The 19,605-nt window shown below is 43.6% G+C and overlaps 1 protein-coding gene across 5 annotated transcripts in view; it reads right to left on the bottom strand.

Annotated features, from left to right (window-relative positions):
• The window catches only part of nectin1b (nectin cell adhesion molecule 1b), a 201,650-nt gene that overhangs the window by 32,940 nt on the left and 149,105 nt on the right, over window positions 1–19,605 (bottom strand). For 4 of the 5 annotated variants that reach the window (XM_089012996.1, XM_089012993.1, XM_089012994.1 and 1 more), the window contains 2 exons: window positions 3,430–3,577; window positions 449–515 (listed from right to left, as the gene is read on the bottom strand). In XM_089012996.1, coding sequence (XP_088869122.1) covers window positions 449–515; window positions 3,430–3,577 — 215 coding nt within the window. The remainder of the gene's footprint in view (window positions 1–448; window positions 516–3,429; window positions 3,578–19,605) is intronic. The other variant, XM_089012995.1, reaches the window with a different exon arrangement.

Genomic DNA, 19,605 nt, shown 5'->3' with positions numbered 1-19,605 from the left:
ACAAATGACTATCACAGAGATTAGGCTCATGGGAAGATAACAGCAGCCAAATCCTCTATCAGATCACGCATGATTTGCCTCTGATTAACAATTTGATTTGATATGTCTGCTGGTAGTCAGCCCGAGCTCACCCAATCAGATAAACTTGGGGCCTGATCGTCCCTCTTAAGGCTTTTAATGAAGTCTGATTTATCGGAATTTTATCAAATGAGACACATTTATTTGAGCAAAGTTTGGCAGCAAACGTGCGCCATTGCATTTTTTTTCTAACTCGGCAGCCTGATTTTATTTTTTTTCCCTTCACGTTTATTTTATTTTATTTTTTTCACAATGGTGTGCTCAAGTATGTGACTTGCAGGCCGCCGTTGGAGGCGGGCAACAGAATAGAGGATCCGGGGGGACAAGGCTCGGCGGGGGACAGACTGGGGTCTGGGGTCTCTACTTTCCTTGTGGCGGACTCTGGCTTCTCCGCAGCCTGTGTCACGCAACTGTCAGTGACAGCCGCAACGGCGATGCTGAGGGTGCGAGAGTGGGAGGGAGGGACATAGACACAGAGCAGTTACTTGCACGTCACAGTGTGAGAGAGAGAAAGACAGATTATCAGAGGGTGGGGAGGGAGAGACAGAAAGTGGCGGTGGTGGTGGTGGTGTCGGGCGGGGGGGGGGGGGGGGGGGGTTAAGAGGCCACTGCACTTGCTTTAAACTCAGTGTTACTCCAATTTGTGATGAGCCAGGCATTCATTCGCTTCAGGTGTCTTCATTTGTCAACTACAATCGAACCATTTGCTTGTACAGTATATTGGTGAAGTACTTTTTTTTTTTAATTGTGTCGGCATGCCCAACCTGTTTGTACAATCCAGTTTTGGTAAACTTCTACAATAACATTCAGAATCGTATAGATGGCAGTATGGAATCACTTTGGATTTGAGAGCAGCACAAAGTTTGAGGAGAAGATGAAGAATCGGAGGAAAATATCATCTGATCACGCTGAGGACACCGGTCAAAAGTACAGTAATGCCTCCACTGACAAACGCCTCAGCTCACACATTAAATTCACAATCATATAGTCTCGGCTAGCGCACTAGACACCCTCACGAGGGTCGCGGCGGGTCCTGGAGCCTATCTTCGCCGTCTTCGGGCACGTGGCTGAGGGACACATTGATTTGGTTGCCAGTTTTTAAGTTTGAAAAAATAAATACTGATTGGCCTTTTCAGGTGTTCTCACTCGGTCCTAATCTAAATAGGAAAATAGTAGTCATCCTCTGATAGGTGGTGACATGGTACAATCAATGATCGGTTTTGTGGTCTGTTCGGCATCGTGTTTGAGAACAATAAATTGCTCAAGAAAGTCCTTAAAAATGGAACAGCTGCGCATTCCGAAAGTTTGCCGCAAGTCAGATGACGTTAAGCCGTAAAGGTTATATTACATTTTAGGCTGATCTTAAAAATTCTCCCGGTAGCCAAATCGTCTCCAACCACTCATTCAGTTATTATTCACAAAGAGGCCGACCTCTGCGCAGAACAGTGACATTCTCCACCAGAATTTGTCTTTGCATCTTCTTTTATTTTTTTTCAAATGCGTGGTGGTAACCATGGCAACCGAGCAGCGAGCGATCTGCCAAGACCAGGTGTCTGCGACGGAGGCAATTAGTGGGATACGACGTGAACACTCACGTTTTGGACTGCGTGGCTTTTTGCAGTTCTCACAGCAAAAAAAAAAAAACAAAAACAAACAGATGGCTTTCTTTTTACCCCCCACCTCCCTCCATCAATCCCACCGCCAACATGTCCTCAAACACATTTGGAATTATTTCAGCGGGGTGGCTTGTTTCCTCTCAGCTGCATTGCTGTGACCTCGGCGTCACAGCAGCTGGCAAACGTAAAGGAGTTTATGAAGCCGCGCTTTGTCAAGAGGCAGATTAGCTGATAAACTTTAAAAGCAAGCCGGCCGTCTTAAAAAGTCTTCTGCCGGAACACGAAGAATAAATGGCAAAATCGATCCACTCGTTGCCTTTTTAAAGACCCGTTTGCATTGGGAAACAATTTTCCACAACATTAGCTAGATCTTTGTCAATGCAGCATTTCGAATGCGGGTTATCACGAAGTCGTGGCTGAGACATTTTAGCCCATTTTGATCAAACAGCTTCTGTTCATTAAACCCTCTTGCTGCCGATTTGTAAGTGATCTGTTTTTTTTGGTATAAGTATACAAACAAGTCAATCTTAACAAAGAAGGGAAAACAATAGAACAAAAGAGGACTCCCTTTCACGGTATTACATAGCGATTGTTCTCACAAAGCATTTATTGCACAATGATGTCATTTTAACATTGATTTGTAACATATTTTGAGGAATTTTTATGGTCTGGAAAATATTTATATCTGCATTCAGGGAAGAGGTGGCTTTGAATGTATTAGGGCATTGATATGGAAAACACGCCTCTCCTCGCAAACTTTTCCTGTTCAGAAATTTGTCCCAGAACCAATTTATTTCATACGTAGACGTCCCACTGGAGTATTAATAACACATACTTAGACACACAATTCTTACACCCCCCCTACCCCTCGTGTTCTAATGACAGCATAAATAGCAATGTATTTTCCAGTGTATAAGGTACACCCAAAAACCTTGACTTTCTTCAAAAGATGACCCTGCGCCAAATACGTAGGTGTGCCTTATATGTGAATCAATATCGAGCCGCAACAGTTCTCGCAACTCCTGTCAGCAGCCACCAAATCCATTTCCCCCCTGTCGAAGTAGTGCGTAACCCCAGCCTCTTATGGAAACCTCATCATGTGGTGTGCCTTATATTTGGAAAACCTTTATATATTGATGTATTATAATTGGAAAACTGTTTTCTTTCATTGAAGATGCACCTTATAATCCGGTGCTCCTTGTATATGGAGAATGTTTGGAAATACACTATTCATTGGGGGTGCGCCTTATACAGTGGAAAATATGGGAATAGGTAAAAACACTGGTTAATTTTACCTCTGGCTATCCGGGCTGATGTACAGCATATAAACAAACAAAAGCACATTATTGGTTTGAAATAAATTTGAAATAACTTTTCTTGGTGCAATTCAACAAAAGTGGACATTTTTCCACGGCGTACCAGATATCAGCATCTTGGAAAACATGGCCTCTACTAATATCTCATTCATTTCTGTCCCAAAAAATCCGCAAGTAATATTACAAAAGCCACCGTGAGGTCGTCCAACCATTTTGTCTGCCATCAGATTGACAAACAGCACGATTCTCGGGATAAAAAGGAGGGAGGCGGCGGCCTCTTTGCGAATGATGTATTTTGTGCCTTCCAAAGCCCTCGTCTCTCTCTGGAGGGACGACATGAGTTCACATCTAATCTCCCGCCAACCCCCACTTCCCCCTGGCCAACAACACTCTTTTGGCAAAAGGCTCTTGATACTCACAGGTCATTATCTGTCTCCGTGCGGGTCTTCTGCTGGCGCCGGTGTACCATGACCACGGTGACGGCCACGCCGATGATGAGGCCGATGGCCACGATGCCTCCGAGTATCCCGATAACACCGCCCGGGGGGCCCCGCGCCATCGGTTTCTCTACATGGGCGGGAAAGAAGGATAACAGTGTAAGCGGGTGGGTAAAGGAGAGAAACTTGCGCAGCTGACGGCAATTACACGGCAGCATAGAAAAATGGCGACGTGTGGCAAAATTCAGGACGCCTGAAAAGAGACCAGAAAGATTGTTGGGCGAATGACACCTACTTGCAGTGTTTATCTGCATAGCGATGTCGTTGTCATCAACCAAAGTGAGCCGTGCGGATGAGAAACACGATGGGAGTCGCGAGGAAATGAAAACTTAATAGATAGAAGCGTCAAACATCAAGTCGGATATTTCTCAAACGGATAAATGTTGGCCTCTGTAAAGCAATCGTTGACAAACACAAAACAAGCCGTGTGTCTTGTTGCTGATCGAAGAGGAGGCCATTTCAACTCAGAAGAAACCATTTATCGGATTTTGAGCATCCACACACAACATACGGCAGTTAATCTTAGACTATTATCAATATTAATATTTCTTTGAACCACAGTGTCATACAGTGGAGAAATTTACATTTCACATCAGCAAAAACAAAATACACGAGCTGTTGTAAAGGCAGCCACACTCGCAGCGTCATCTTGAAGTCAAACATAAAAATCAAATAAATGAATAAAATAAAAAATAATGTGACCCAATATAAACAGTCTTTATTTTCTAAGCACTTACTGTAACTTCTGTGTGACATGAAGCAGTTCTAGATGAAAGAGGAGAGGCTCAACACGTCCTTTTCATCAGTGGATTAGGGACTTCGTGGTGGAATGTGCATGTCTACTACAAGCTAAATGTTGAAAGCTGTAGCATCCATTGACGAAAAGAGATTGTCTAACATCGCCTGTCCCACGTAAATTCGCTTCAATTCCAAACCGCGAAAGTACCACATACACATTGGTGGTCTGCGCTGACACTCCTTTCTTCTCATCGCGGGCTCCTCAAGCCATGCATCTATACAGTTGCAGACTGTCCAACAGCACCGACCTTTCCGCTGAACAAAGCGCGGCTGTGAAATTTGGTGCCCATTACAGGCGAAAGAGCACAATCACCCCAGAGCTGTCCAGCGATGACCGTCACATGCTACTGACATTCCTCTCATTGAGGGATTGTCAAGGAAAAAGTGGATTGCAGAATAAAGAGGAAAAGTGGCACTCGTTACACAGCTCCATCCGCCCACTTCCCACCCCCATCAGGGGGCACACATGAGCTGGAGCCTATCCAAGTGCTAATGTGAGACAGCACATAATATGCATACAAAACAACTGTCCACACTCAAATTCACAATGTTCGACGAGGGTAGTGGGGGGTTTCGTGGTACATATTGTGGCCCGTTATATCACGAGTGCAGTTTGGATCCTGGCCAATGTCCAACAACCCAGCAGCTGGAAATGTCAAGCAAGGATAAATAAAAATGTGCACCAGGAAATAGTCACCGTCAATTCAAAACTGAAGCCCAAAATTGAGCCAGGGAAAAAAAAAGGAAAAAATAATAAAAAACATTCCGTCTGAATCGCAGTCGTGACCGTTTGGGACAAAGACGAGATTTCGTGTTCACCATCACTTTCTGTAGATAAAAATGACAATTTACCGCTGTGAGTGAAACGGTCACGGCCATGTTTTCTATTTGGTATCGGTGAGGCTTCTTGATGCGTCGCAACAGTGGTGACGTTTTCGACCGCACGGTCAAACCTTGCTAGAGCGCTCACTGGGGACCAATCGATGGCCGAGGGCAGCAAATTCTGGCCAGTTTCACTATGAAGGGGGGCGGCCGTCGTTGTGATGACTCCATTATTACCTTGGCTCTCCCCCCCCCTGAAATGACAAGACAAGACCTCGCTCGCCCGCTACCTTGATTCACTGGCCATTATAGCAGATCCTCAAAGGACTATTTCTTGTATGAGCACATGATACTGTGATAACAAGCACCTGGATACAACAATGGCCGCCTCGGGAGGAGATCGGGTGTTTCTTAATGCACAATTTTCTCCATTTTGAACCTATTTCTGATTGCAAACTGGCTCGCGGTTTCGCTCGCCGCAAATGCTTGCTTGCGGTCGTTTTACGATTCTGGGGGGATGGATGGAGCCATGTGTCACATACTTACCCTGAAACAATCATCAAATGTCGCGCTGCTGATGCGATTAACATGAGGGTCAACAGTGTCTGAGAGCAAAAAGGAAGATACACGTTGAGAAGGGATTGCAAACAGCAGCAGAGGCTTGCTGGTTTCTGTTCCTTACCATAATCTGCCATAACAAATTTGCATCACTAATAATATGCTTCGATATTTCGGGTGCTCTCACTTCTTGTTCAAAAAAAAAAAAAAAAAAAAAAAGAACAACCCCCACCTGGCTCGCTTGTGCTTCATAGGTCTGTGTAAACTCCCAGTCGTACAGGAGTGGTCCATCGATGAGAAAGCTTCTTCAGCCGTCATCTGTACTTTTTGAAGGTGTCGGACGTTTCGCCTCCTATCCAAGAGGCTTCGTCAGCGAACTAAAGTCTGACTGGTCGTATCGGCCCTATTTATATATCCCTAATGTCCGTACATGGCGGCGCCGGACACAGCTATGATAGGTCCCTACTCTCAGGTTGGGGGGAGCAGAGGACCACTACCTGTGGCCCCACTGATTGTTCCTACATTCCTGACTAACGACTGGCCTATTTGCCCCACTCCCACCGGTATCACCTCATCAGCATTACGAATGTTGCTTAACCTGTTTTGCTTAAGCAGGCTATTTTATGAATGATCCAAATTGAACCCCACCCCACCACACCGGTTTAATGAAGGATTTAGTTGTTTTATGAGAATCGCTTCATTTACCCCCCTTTCAAACCATCTATGTTCTTTCGCTAAGATTTTAACCTCATTGTCGTCAAATGACTGGTTCAAACTGGATGCTTGCACTTAACTTGCTGGCCTTTAGGTGCAAATGTACTGCCGATTGAGGCCTAGTATTATCCCTGCAATGTTGATAAAGTCTTTTTTTGAGAATTTGTTGAGTCTCCCCAATGTACTGCTCTTTGCAATTTTCATTCTTACAATGTATTGAATAAACTACATTTACCTGTTACCTTTACTTTACCTGTTACCTTTAGTTATAAATGAAGTCCATGCGCCGCTCCTTCTGAAGAAAGCCATCAATACCTTCTTCCTTATCTTTTTTCAGTTTTAAAAGTCTCTCTATTTCTTTCAATTTAGATATGTAATCCTCCATTCTAAAAATAAGGCCAAGCAACACGAAAACATGACTGGATGCTTGCACTTAACTTGCTAACTGTTTACTGGAGCTTGCTGTCACTAATTCTATTCTGCAGCCGAGGAGAATAATCTGTAATCACCAGCGCACCCTGTCATGAGGCAGGAGAACTGTGTGCCTCACCTATGCACACAGTTTTGATAAAAATAAAATAAAATAAACACTGTAGAACAGTGTTTATAATGCAAAGTGACTGTACATTATATATACCAGCGAAAGTGCAGAAATTTAGTTCATATACTAAAAGTGTTTGAACACTTTAATAGCGATATGCAGAGGGACAGCAATGCAGTCTCACTGCAGAGCAAGCCAGCACAGTTAGCATAGTCATTGCGCAATCCACGGTGAGGCACAGCTAGCTGCTGCCTCACCGCTCGTCTCTACTTAGTATTTGAACGGTAAATGTGAAAATTCAGCGATTTTGAGAAAAGATCCAAAAATGGTGAAGTTAAATGGAAAAGAACTTTAAAGTGCAAATAAATAAAATTGTTTAATTTATTTTGCATTTGATATTTCCATGATGACAGATGAGGCACGGCCCCACCTGCCTCCCCTGACTGCACATCACTGATGATTTACAAGCAAGGTGCAAGGAGCAAAGTGCATTAAATAAAGTCAACAGGAACAAAATCTCAAACAACAATGTTATCAAAACAAAACCATGAGTAAAACATGACAAGATGAAACAAACCTGACAGGGTGAAACAAGCAATGACCCGACTGAATGATCGTGCCGGGACTCATTTTCACTGCCACTGATTAAAATGACCATGACCATGATCTGCAGCTGCAAGTGGGGCCCTACAGTGCCACCTGTTGGTCACAAACCGAAATGTGACAATGAGACTAAAAATAATAATTTCATTAAAAATGTTCCCAAAAAAATTACAAATCCATATTGCCGCGTCTGATTTTAAACGATCAAGGCACATCACGTGCTCGTTGTTCTGCTATCGACGGTCAACGTAAAACCCGTCTCAAAACTCACTTGTACTCTTTTGCATTCGACTCAGCATGATTCCAACTTGATCTTGGCTTGACCTTGGTGCTTTCTACTATCTCTGTGACTGTTTTTTGTCCTGTATATGATAGTTATCCATGTTAAGCGCTTTGTTACATCTACAGCCTTTGTTAAAACATCATATAAATCAATATGTATTGTACGGTATTGTACTGTAAGGTGACGTATTGTAAATTCAAGCGAAATCAAAACAGCATTCTCATTACCGCAGCTTCTGTTTTGTTATGCTATCTTTGCCACCCGCCAAAAAATATGGCCACCACTGAGGCGTGCGATCTCGCTAGAGCATGGGCAACCGCTAAGCCGCTACTGTCGTCTCCTGGCGGCATACGATGCGTGAGCCAATGGGCTGCATTTAGTGTGCCCGAATGAAAATGCCAGGCACAATAGCGTGCTGTGTAACCAACACTCAGGCTGAATCTGAATCCCGCCCCAGTTGCTGAGCCCGTCGGCAGCTGGCATGAATGATTTTAGAGCTTGCGGCGCATAAAGGCTGTAGAGCGACGGCACTTCGCAGGTGCCAGCGAAAATTGAACTCCTCATTTTGTGTACACGAGCCGCATCCGACATCACAAATCCTCATACTGTGCGCTCCCCCGACATTGCTGCGGGCTCTTGATGAAGGGCTCCATTTTGTGTTTCATTTGCTTTGGTTTGTTTGTTTGCCTTCCGAACAACAGAGGTGCGAACGGCACACACCTTTGGCTTCTCATTCAATGAGGTGGACGTGAGCTGTGGCGTGACTGGACCGAGTCAAGCGGTTGTTTCTCAGCTGCGGTCAACATGTTTTTCAAGGGCAAGCGCTATATATGGAAATGTAAATACAGTAAAGTCTCGTTATATCGATATTCAAGGGAGTCCGAAAAAATATCGATATAACCGGTACTATCGATATATCCGACCGCTGTTTGCATGTAATTTTCTCCGTGCGTGCATAGAAATAGTATCAATATAACCGGGACTATCGATATATCCGATATCGATATAACGAGACTTTACTGTAATGATAGGAAATAATTATAAAGCCCCCATGAAAAAGCACTGGACCTTGTTTGGTATTTTGAGCATTGTCTTCATTTTAATGCGTGCGGTGACAATATTTGGACAGAGATGTGATTCTTCCAAAGAAAATCAAAGATGTCAAGCATTTTAATGCCACTCCAAATGGACAGCTCTGGGGCCATTGTGCTTTTTTGCACCTGTAATGGGCAGAATTTTCAAAGCACCGCTTTGTTTACCGGAAAGGTCGGTGCTGTTGGACAGTCTGCGGCTGCATGAATGCATGGCTGCATGGATGCATGGCTTGAGGAGCCTGCGATGAGAAGAAAGGAGCATCAGCGGAGAGCGCAGATGCATATGTGAAACTGTTGCGGCTTGGAATTGACGCGAATTTACGTGGGACGGGAAATGTGAGACCATCTCTTTTCGTCTATAGATTTCGTCTATATATAGACCTTCGTGTTTGCTTTCAACATTTAGCATGTAGCAGACGTGCACATACCATGACATCCTTGATCCACTGGTAAAAAGGACGCTTTGATCCTTTCCTCTTTCATCTAGAACTGCTTCATACAACAAAGAGGGTTCAGAAGGTGCTGAAGACTGAATTACTCTCTGTGTCTGTGTTGTCATATTATTGTGTTTTTTTAACTTCAAGATTGAGCCGCATGAGTGGCTGCCTTGACAGCGAGTTCGGTAATTTGTTTTTCTTCTTCCTTTCCTTTCCCTTTACTTTGATCACTTTGCTCGTGTGAAATCTAAATTTCTCCACTGTGAAATTAGTAAAGACTAATTCAATCCAATCCAAATTTAAATTCAAGCCGAAAAAAAAAAAAAAAAAGACTTACACGCTTTATGTGTGTAACAACCACAGTCTGGCCGTACAAAAGTCCGCTAAAACAGTGGTCCCCAACCTTTTTTGCGCCACTGACCGGTTTAATGTCAGACAATATTTTAACGGACCGGCGGATAAAGAAACTTTTCAAAGACGTTTGTTTTTTACTCATTTTGCGAGCTTACGGTGGGCTAATTTTAGCGGTATGTATCACATGACCCAGACAAGCGTTTTGACAGGCGTCAAGAGTAAGTTTTAGACGAATGTAATCTGGTAATTTGTCATTTTATGTAAATTATTTATTCTTTCTGGGCGGCCCGGTACCAAATAACGAGTATCAGGCACACCCCCAATGAATGATGTATTTTCAAACCTTTTCCATATAAAAGGCATATCGGAGTATAAGGCGCACCTTCAATGAAAGAAAACAGTTTTCCAAATATAATATATAAATATCAAAATGTTTTCCATATATTAGGCCCACAACATCATAAGGCGCTACAATGGAGGCTGGGGTTACACACTATTTCTTCTACGGGGGGAAATGTAGTTGGTGGCTGCTGACAGTCGTTGCGATTCCTGTTGCTCAACATGTCTTCACATGTAAGGCGCATGTGAGTATAAGGCGCGGGGTCATCTTTTGAACAAAATCAAGGGTTTTGGGTGTGGAACAATTGAAAAAATACGGTAATTGTGTTTTTGGGGTGGGATGTTACAATGGAAAATGGCATCTCTGCTTATTGCAATTCAAAGTCATGGTTGGAGCCAATTGTTTTTGCATCACAAGATACATTGAAATTGTTCATCCACATCAACTGTAAAATTCTTCAAAAAAAATACGTAACAGAAAAGGGTTGCTTCACAACTCCGGATTGCCTGGCTGGAAGAAATTGTAAACATATAGATACATAAATAAAGATAATACATGTTGCAGAGCAGGATTGGAATCTGTGACGCAAAGAAATAACGGCACCTTTCGGAGAGACAGCGATAACCGCAACGCTACGAGCAAGCATTATGCTTCATGAACAGTTTGAATTTAAAAGGGAAATATTTGACTTTGTTCAATTCAGTGGGATGACGATACACCACGGTACAGCTCATTATGACAGAACTTTGCGCTTCTTCCTCACACATTTCAAAATCCATGCACTTTGCAAAGCGTGAGGTGTCGCAGTGAAATCACCAATGCATACTGTACTTAACGAGTATCACTCATGAAGCAGAACATTTACGCAAAATGACCAAAAATGTCATGAGAAAAGCTTTATCCCAGTGGTCTTAAACTCACGACCCGCGGGCCAACTGCGGCCACCGAAAGAATATTTTGCGGCACGCCTTGACATGAAAGATTAATGTTAGTGCGGCCCGCATGATTGATATGAATGAAACTTGTGTGTGGAGCTGAACAAGTAGGCAAGAGAAGCCATGTTTAGGACAGTTCATGTTCAATATTTTCTTTATGTGAAGAAAGGTTAAAGGACTGTGAATACAGACATTTGAAACTTTATTAAAATAATTAGTTTTCCTGTGTTTTTTTCAGTTGTCTGTATATGCCTTATGATCATTATAATTATTTTATTTATTTATGACTGGTTAATTTATTTTGTATTCATTTTTATATTTATTCATTTAATTCATTTTTTGTGTGTTAAAAATAAAGATTTTGAGAGCATTGGAATGTTTTATCTGTGATTTTCTTCTGGAATTCCTGATGCGGCCCAGCCTCACCCAGACTCTGCCTCCAGCGGCCCTCGGGTCAATTGAGTTTGAGACCCCTGCTTTATCCACTCTAAAGCAAATTTGAATATTTTAGCATTTCTACCTATCATAGAAACAGAAAGAGATGTCAAAATTTCATTCACTCATTCACTGCCAGAAGATGTGCAAATTGTCACGGTTTGCAAGGAGGCGGTGGCAGACGTGGATCCCAAAAATCAGGCAGGGGGAGCAGGAGGTTGTGTTTGACAAATTGTATTAAAATAAAGTCAGCAGGAACAAAATCTAAAACATCAAAGTCTTCTGAACGGAAAAAAAATAAAGTATCAAAAGAAAACCAAGATTAAAAGTCCGCCAAGATTAAACAAACACATGCAGTGCACACAATGCATAAAATTGCATACAACAGCATACAATGACATTCAACAACAATTACCCGACACCGAATGATCGTGCCGGGGGTCCTTTTGAGTGTCACTGATTGGAAACGACCAGCACCTGTGCAGGTGCAGACGGGGCCAACAGCACCCCCGTTGGTCGCCAACCAGATCATGACAGTACCCCCCGCCCCGTCCCCTTCAAGGGACTGCTTCCAGAAGTCCCAACAGTCTCCCGAAAGTTCCGACTCGCCCGGAAACGACGGTGGAGACGGCAACCGTTGCCTCTCCAGCATATGATGGGCGACCGCCTGAGGGGAACGGGACTCAGCATGGGGTGGACGAAGACGCGACACGGCTCGTCGTGGGCGTGATCCAGGCGCAGAGTGGCACCCCGGACGGCCGTATGGAAACGACCAGCACCTGTGCAGGTGAAGGCGGGGCCGACAGCACCCCCTGTTGGTCGCCAAACAGATCATGACACAAATATGTGCCCATTCCAGTTCCGGGCTTTTTGTCATTTTCACTGAAGTTGCAGGACCCACAAACTATTTAGTTTTAGGACTACATAAACATTCAATGCAGAATAAGAAACCATAGACTCTCTTGTTCCATCATAAAAAAAAGTTATTTTCGACCTTATTTGGTTCCGGAGATATGAGCTGTTCGAATCAGGTTAATTTGAGCTTACTTGGCTTCAGAGTTATCTGCATTGAAAGTTGGGGTGGCTGTACAAAGGGCAATTGCTGCCCCTCAATGCGGGAGTGTCTGCCAGGGGTCTGACCGAAGATTCAAACGCATCCCACCACAAGAAAAAACCAGACCTGAATAAATTTGGGAATGGTGCTCCAGGTCATGCTTTCAATTCCTGAATAAATTCGGGAATGGCAGTGAATGAAATCCAAAGTTTAGGAATGGCTGTGAATCAATGCATTTTATTGCCAATCACCCGCAGCTTACAGAAAAGTCTGAGACCGATAATACAAGTGAAAAGTTTAGAGTTTGTTTAAGTTCTGGCATAATTTGAATCATTTGACCGCGCACGGCCTCACCACCTGCTCACATTTGTTCTGTTTGTCTGCCATGAAAGTCCAACTGTGACTCAGCAGCAGTCAAGTAATTGTTTGAAAATTGACCCTGTGCAGCGCTTAATAAATAAGGACAACTTTTTTTTTCTGGAGCAAAGGCTGCCTTGCCGACAGAAACCGGACGTGCGCGGGCGGACCGCGTCGACCGCTGAAAAACTCTGAAAGTAGTCATTATCCTCACCTTGCGTTTAGCTGTAAAACACATAGAGTGCAAAGAAACATTATTGTGCTCCTTCGCCTGTGTATAGGTGTGTGCCAAGATGAAATCATTGTACAGCAAGTGCAAGCTCACACAAACACACTCACAATCACTCCGCATAAAAAGAACACAGAATAAGAATCAGAATCAGAATCAGAATCAGAATCAGAATACCTTTATTCGTCCCGCAGTGGGGAAATTTGCAGTCCACAGCAGCAATTGAAGAGGGATGGGGTTGGGGTGGGAGTGAAAGGATAGAAAACAAGATATTCTAAGCATAACAAAATAAAAATGTCAACTGTATACTGTGCAAATGTAGATGTGCAAAAACCGTTCTATAAACAAGACTGTACATAGTGCAGAATCAAGAGATACATTTAGATATATTGCAACAACCCATATTTACAAGTGTCCAGTTTTTTTTTTGTTTTTTTCACATGTGATCATTGGGAATTGTGAAGCCTGACAGCAGTCGGTAGGAACGAGCGGCGGTACCTCTCCTTCTTGCAGCGCGGGTGTAATAGTCTCTGGCTAAAGGAGCTACCCAGAGCTGTCAGGATGGGCAGGAGGGGGTGGGAGGGGCTGTCCGTCATAGCTTTTAGTTTAGCTAGCGTCCGTCTGTTGCCCACCTCCTCTAGAGAGTCCAGCGAGCAGCCCACGACAGAACTGGCCCGCTTGACAAAGCGCTCCAGTCTTTTTCTGTCCCGGGTGGTGATGCTGCCTGACCAGCAGACAATGCCATAGTGGATGGCTGATGCCACCACAGAGTCATAGAAAGTCTTTAGGAGTGACCCCTGAACTCCAAAAGACCTCAGTTTCCTGAGGAGGAAGAGGCGACTCTGTCCCTTTTTGATTAGGGCATCCGTGTTTGTTGTCCAGTCCAGTTTATTGTTGAGAGTAACACCCAGGTACTTGTAGGAGGTCACCCTCTCAATGTCCGAACCCTGGATGTTCAATGGTGCAGGTGACGATTGTTTCCTGCAGAAATCCACCACCAGCTCCTTGGTTTTGCCAGTGTTGATCTGGAGGTGATTCTGCTGGCACCAGTCCACAAAGTCCTTTGTCAGTCCCCTGTACTCCCTATCGTCTCCCTCTGTAATGAGGCCGACAATAGCTGAGTCGTCAGAGAACTTCTGAAGGTGGCAGGTTGGGGTGTTGTAGTTGAAGTCCGAGGTGTAGAGGGTGAAGAGGAGTGGAGCCAGGACTGTTCCCTGCGGCGCTCCGGTGCTGCAGAGAAGCCTGTCCGACTCACAGTTCTTTACCCTCACGTACTGTGGCCTGTTTGTGAGGTAGTCTGTAATCCAGAAACTAATAAATTCGGCCAAGAGGTGAGCATATGCACATTTTAACGACAGGATAAACTTTATGTATTGAACAGAATTTGACAGAGTAACATTGGCTGTTTTGTGACATTTCAAAGACACAATCTTAGCTAATATCATTTTGTTCCCCAATTGAATTTCATTTAATTGAAAGTGGGTGCAGCCCAGAGGTCTCGTGGTTAGCATGTCGACCTCACAGTGTAGCGGTAGCAGGTTCAATTCCAGCTCCTGCCTCCCTGTGTGAGAATTGCATCTTCTTCTTGGGCCTGCATTGGTTGATTGAAAATTCAAAATTGTGGCGTGTGACTATGAGTTCACATGGTTGTTGGGCTGTGTGTGCCTTGAGATTCCCGTTCTGTGTGTCCCCGACCTACTGCCTAGAGACAGCTGGGAGAGGCTCCAGTAACCCCCTCTGACCCTTGTGAGGATAAGCAGATCGGAAAATGGAAGGATGGAATTTCAATCAGTATAATTTAAATTTATCTGGCAAATCCTCAAAAACTGTAACCTATATGTCCTCAAGCTACTTTCAATTCACATTTTCAAATCTCTAACCCTGCATATTCCAAAGGGATTTTTACACGCCGACGTTGAGTATTGCGGATAATGTGTGTTTTTCTTCAAATGGAGATTTACATGGTGGCAAGAAAAGGTGAGCTATATGAGTTAGCTGACATTGCATTAGCATTGGCATATCTTTCCTCTATTTTAGCGACTTTATATGTTTCATATACCAAATGTGTTCCTGAATCAAACTGACTCGGAATCACTTTTATTTTGTAAACGTTATTTTCCATATGATTCATATGCCTCCTGACAAGGGCAAATAAATCGTTTGGTCATGGGGGACGGAAGCCGTAGCAAAAAATAAAGCTGACGTATACAATTTCAAGTGAGTGGCGGACGCAACGAAGCAAAGCACCTGTAGAAATATTTTTTCACAAGCCAGTCTGCCACAGCAGCCTGTGGATGAGATAATAGATTCTATTTAAGTACTATAAATGAGAATATGATATTGCACTGTATCGCATGAAATAGCTTATTGTACTCCATTGTACTGGAAGTCACATTTATCCACGTGAAAATACGATCCAGTGAAGTTCTGCTGCAATTCTACATCCACCACAAAACTAAACACCTCACACTTCAGCATCGATTTTTGTTAGCTTGAACCTGACAAAATGACCCGTTGCATTTAAAATGTGGGCAAAAACAAACATACTTTTTGTATAATAATGACCCGCTGAACTCCTTCATAACGTGTGTTCAAACTCAATCTCGCTGATGGTCAAAAAATGTCTGGCAGCCCGCCACCGAGACATTACAATTGATTTACAATCAGGGTAACACAGCCAAGCGTGCACATCACTCCTGCGCTGTGGCACATCTGACCTTGGCTTGTTTGCTACCCTCCTTGTCCTCTTTTATTGTGTGCGAGAGGAAGGCCATTCACACATTTGTTTGCCTGGAACTCCCCCCAAAAAATGAATGTATTATTGTAGTCCTGTTCAGGACATTCTGGTATTTCTTCAAATTCTACAAATTATCATATTTTACCATTCAGATTTTTTGGGGGTGTTCCCAAATGACCCTTCATTCTCTCGGTTGGACTTTGAATCAATTGCCGAGCAATTCCCGTGCAATTTTGAGAGAATTTTCATTCCGTGGTTATCGTCGTCATTATTTTTGCAGCTCCCTGCAAGGTGGCGGCAACCTTCATCCTGCTACACGCGTACTCGCCGTCTGTTACTTGCGGCTGCACTTGATGTATGAGCAATTGTTGCTCTTCACGGAACGCAAACATCCGTGGCTTCCTGAGCGCCTGCTCGTTTCCTCTCAGTTCCGTCGAGCCCCATGATGGATATGTCACGGAGCGTCACGCTTCCCACGCATGCCCTCAGGTGCAGCTTCCGGCCAATGGCCATTGTTCGAGCTCTGTAGGCCGTTGTTGTCGCCCCTTATCCACTGGACTGCAAGGGCCTCGACAGGTTTTTTAAGTCAAATGTGTATGGGATAATTGTTCGAGGGACTGCGGCGAAGAGCCTGACTGATTTTTGAATGACAATTGACCCAAGATGGCTAAGATCAAGTGGTCTGTTACAACAAGGAAACGGCCGGCTAGTCGTCCATCCTTTTTTCAAAATGACTCTGGTTGTTTGTGCGTACATGGTTGTGTTTCGGAAGTGGCTCCCCAACTAATCATCAGATAAAATACCTTTGTGAAGTAATAAATTCCTCATAGGAGAAGCCTGAATTCGGCTACAGTAACACTTGTTCGCACAAACATTAGCCGCTAAGTAAGCCTAACATAGCCATGTGATAAGTTTGAACTCTGCGTTGTAAGCGTGTCGCTAGCAAGGAGCCATTTTGGGGGTCGAAATATTACCGTAATGACTGCACACGAAGCTGATCGGGTTTTAAGGCTTGCTTTGAGCTTTGAAGAAAACGGAAGGCGTTTAGGTGCGCCTTTTCGTGTAGAAAATAGGAGTAATACTTTGACAGCTTACAACGTACCCATGCAAATGTCAACCGCTAAATTTGCTGGCGGAAAAGAAAGCTGACTTCCTTCTTAAAAAGTTGCAGATGAACAAATCTTTGAGGATTAAATAAAATGTCAAATCAGTTTCATGAACACTTCCAAGGAAGCGCACGACTGGTTTTCAGCAAATGGAGAATATTATAGCAAGTGGGGTGTTTTTTACACCGCATACAACATTTGACCATTTGCCACACCACCGCAGCCAACTAGAATTATTTTTGTTCATGCTATTTCCACTGTGGCATCAACGTGGTGCAACGTTGGCAGAGGAATGGACAGCTTGAAAGTCTGGCACGTGAAATGGGGCAATGGCGGTTGCCCGCTATCGCTCCATCCCGAAAAACACCCCAGCGGATGCTTTTTTTGAATGTCAGCAGCCCCAGTTCAGGTATTTAGTGGCCTTCATCACCTCATTGGCCAATGATGTGGACCTTATGTGTGTGTAAAAGAGCAAGCTGTTTGCAATTACTTTACAAAATACACCCCCAAATCACATACACAACTCACACATTTGGGTAAACCCTGAAAAGACAAAAATGTAGCTTAATGGAGTTCATAAATCTATGTTTCATGCTGGCTATTACGAAGACCCCCCCTTCCAACCCCACTCTCCTGCTGGAAGGTGGTTCGGAAGTAACCTCGTTAAAGTTTTTAGTGCTTTCACCTTTGGGAACTGGAGAAAGCTGATGTCACCTTCTTCATGTACTTTTTTCCTCTCCACACAATCACTCATATGACCTCCTTGGCCCTAAATCAGTTGTCAAATTCAAAGCCCGGGGACCAGATCTGGCCCATCCTATCGTTTTACGTGGCCGGCGAAAGCAGCTTAAATGTCCGTGATCTCTTCTAAAATGTCCATCAATTTTTAACTCTCATATGTAAAAAATTACATGTTCAAAGCAATTTTTTTCCAAATCTCTCATGATAGACAATTCAACAATACATACACTCCTTAGACCTTACAAACGAGGTACATTCCGAGTGGGAATTCGTGAGGTGAATTTTTTCGTAAGTTGTTTCAGTGCTGTTTTTTGTATGGAATGTATGTTTGAGTCAAACACTGAACGTGGAAGTATTATGACGACATATATCCTTGGGTCTTCAGTAAGCCATTACTGAAGCAGCTGGCACATAATTACTGAATTAAATGCCCGGAGCCATTACTTTTTGTTCTGCATCGCGTCCTTCTCAGAGCATCAACTGGGAAGAGGGTTTTGCTCCCCGCCCACATACTCTACACAGCCAATCGTAAGAGAGCTCAGTGGATCGGGGCAAAACTTCAGAACAGCCAGGAACTGATTGCTCAGACTTGGTAAACATCCAGCCCTTGAAACCTCTACTGTGTCGGTGTGTGTGCGTGTGCGTGAAGAAGAGTATGCAGCCCAGCCAATCGCAAGCGAGCTCGGCCGGAAAAAAATGTGCAATACAAAATCTAACTTACAGCATTTCTGTCCAAACATTTTTTGACATACCCGCAAAAACGTTCGTATGTACCGTTGTTCGTAACTTGAATGTTTGTTGGGGAGCATCTGTACTTATCAAGTTGTATCAAGTTCTTCGTCTTTTTTACGTGGTTACAGGCATAACGGCAATTCAAGTGAAACATTAACTAAACAGTGACATATATATATATATATATATATATATTGGGACAAAACATTGGTACGGTAGGATTTACGGTAGGATTTGCGGCAAACAGTAACATTCACAACAGGGTTCAAACAGCAAAACCCTTCACTAAATTACCATGGTGGTGTGAGGTTTAATTTGGATCGTGCTTACAACACACATCTGAGATTGTTACCACATAGGCTTAGTTATGCTGATGAGGTAATACCAGGGCAAATGGGGCAATCGGGCCGGTTGTAGACCATAATCAGTCAGGCCAATAGAAGTAATCAGTATAGCCTCAAGAAATAATCCTAAACTCCCCCCAACCTTAGGGCAGGGACCTATCATAGCAGAGGTCGGGCACAGCCACCCCTGGACTCTAGGAATATATATTTAGGGCCAGAGCTACAAGCAAAATTTTAGTTCGCTGGCGAAGCCTCTTGGACGAGAAGCAAAACATCTGACACTTTCAAAGAAGTACAGATGATGGCTGAAGAAATATTTTCATTGATGGACCACTCCTGTACGATTGAGCGCTTACAGAGACAAAGGGGATAATTATCAAGTTGGCGTTCATACCTTTGTGTGACTTTCCCAATCCGTCTTTCGCTTCACTGAGAGACACACCAAGAAGCAGTTAAGCGAAATTAACTCATTCAATGCCAGAAGATGTGCAAAATTGTGTCCACTCCGGTGCCAGGGTTTTTATAATTTTCACTCAAATTGCACAATATTGAGTTGTAGGACTACATAAACACTCAAATCAGCATTAGAAACCTTAGACTTTCTTCTTTCATCAGGAAAAAAAGAGTACATTCCTAAGTTACATGGGTCTGGGTTATCTGAGCTTGAAATGTGGGCAGCTGTTCAAAAGGCAAATCTTTCGAAAGGCAAAAATCGAGAATGGCGCTCCATGTCATGCTTTTCAATTCCCAAATAAATTTGGGAATGGTAGTGAATGAGTCAATGTGTCGCTTATCTGTTTTCAAAGAGAAGGTACAAATACTTCAACCTGAAAAAGTAATGTGTGACTTCTCAAATCTGATGGGCAAACCTGCTGAGCCCTTAT

The sequence above is a fragment of the Hippocampus bargibanti genome, linkage group LG14 (genome assembly GCF_051943395.1).
Source record: "Hippocampus bargibanti isolate YZ-2025 linkage group LG14, ASM5194339v1, whole genome shotgun sequence".
Taxonomy (NCBI): Eukaryota; Metazoa; Chordata; class Actinopteri; order Syngnathiformes; family Syngnathidae; genus Hippocampus; species Hippocampus bargibanti.
The sequence above is the reverse complement of the archived record's forward strand: the minus strand, read 5'-3'. Positions and strand labels throughout refer to the sequence as shown.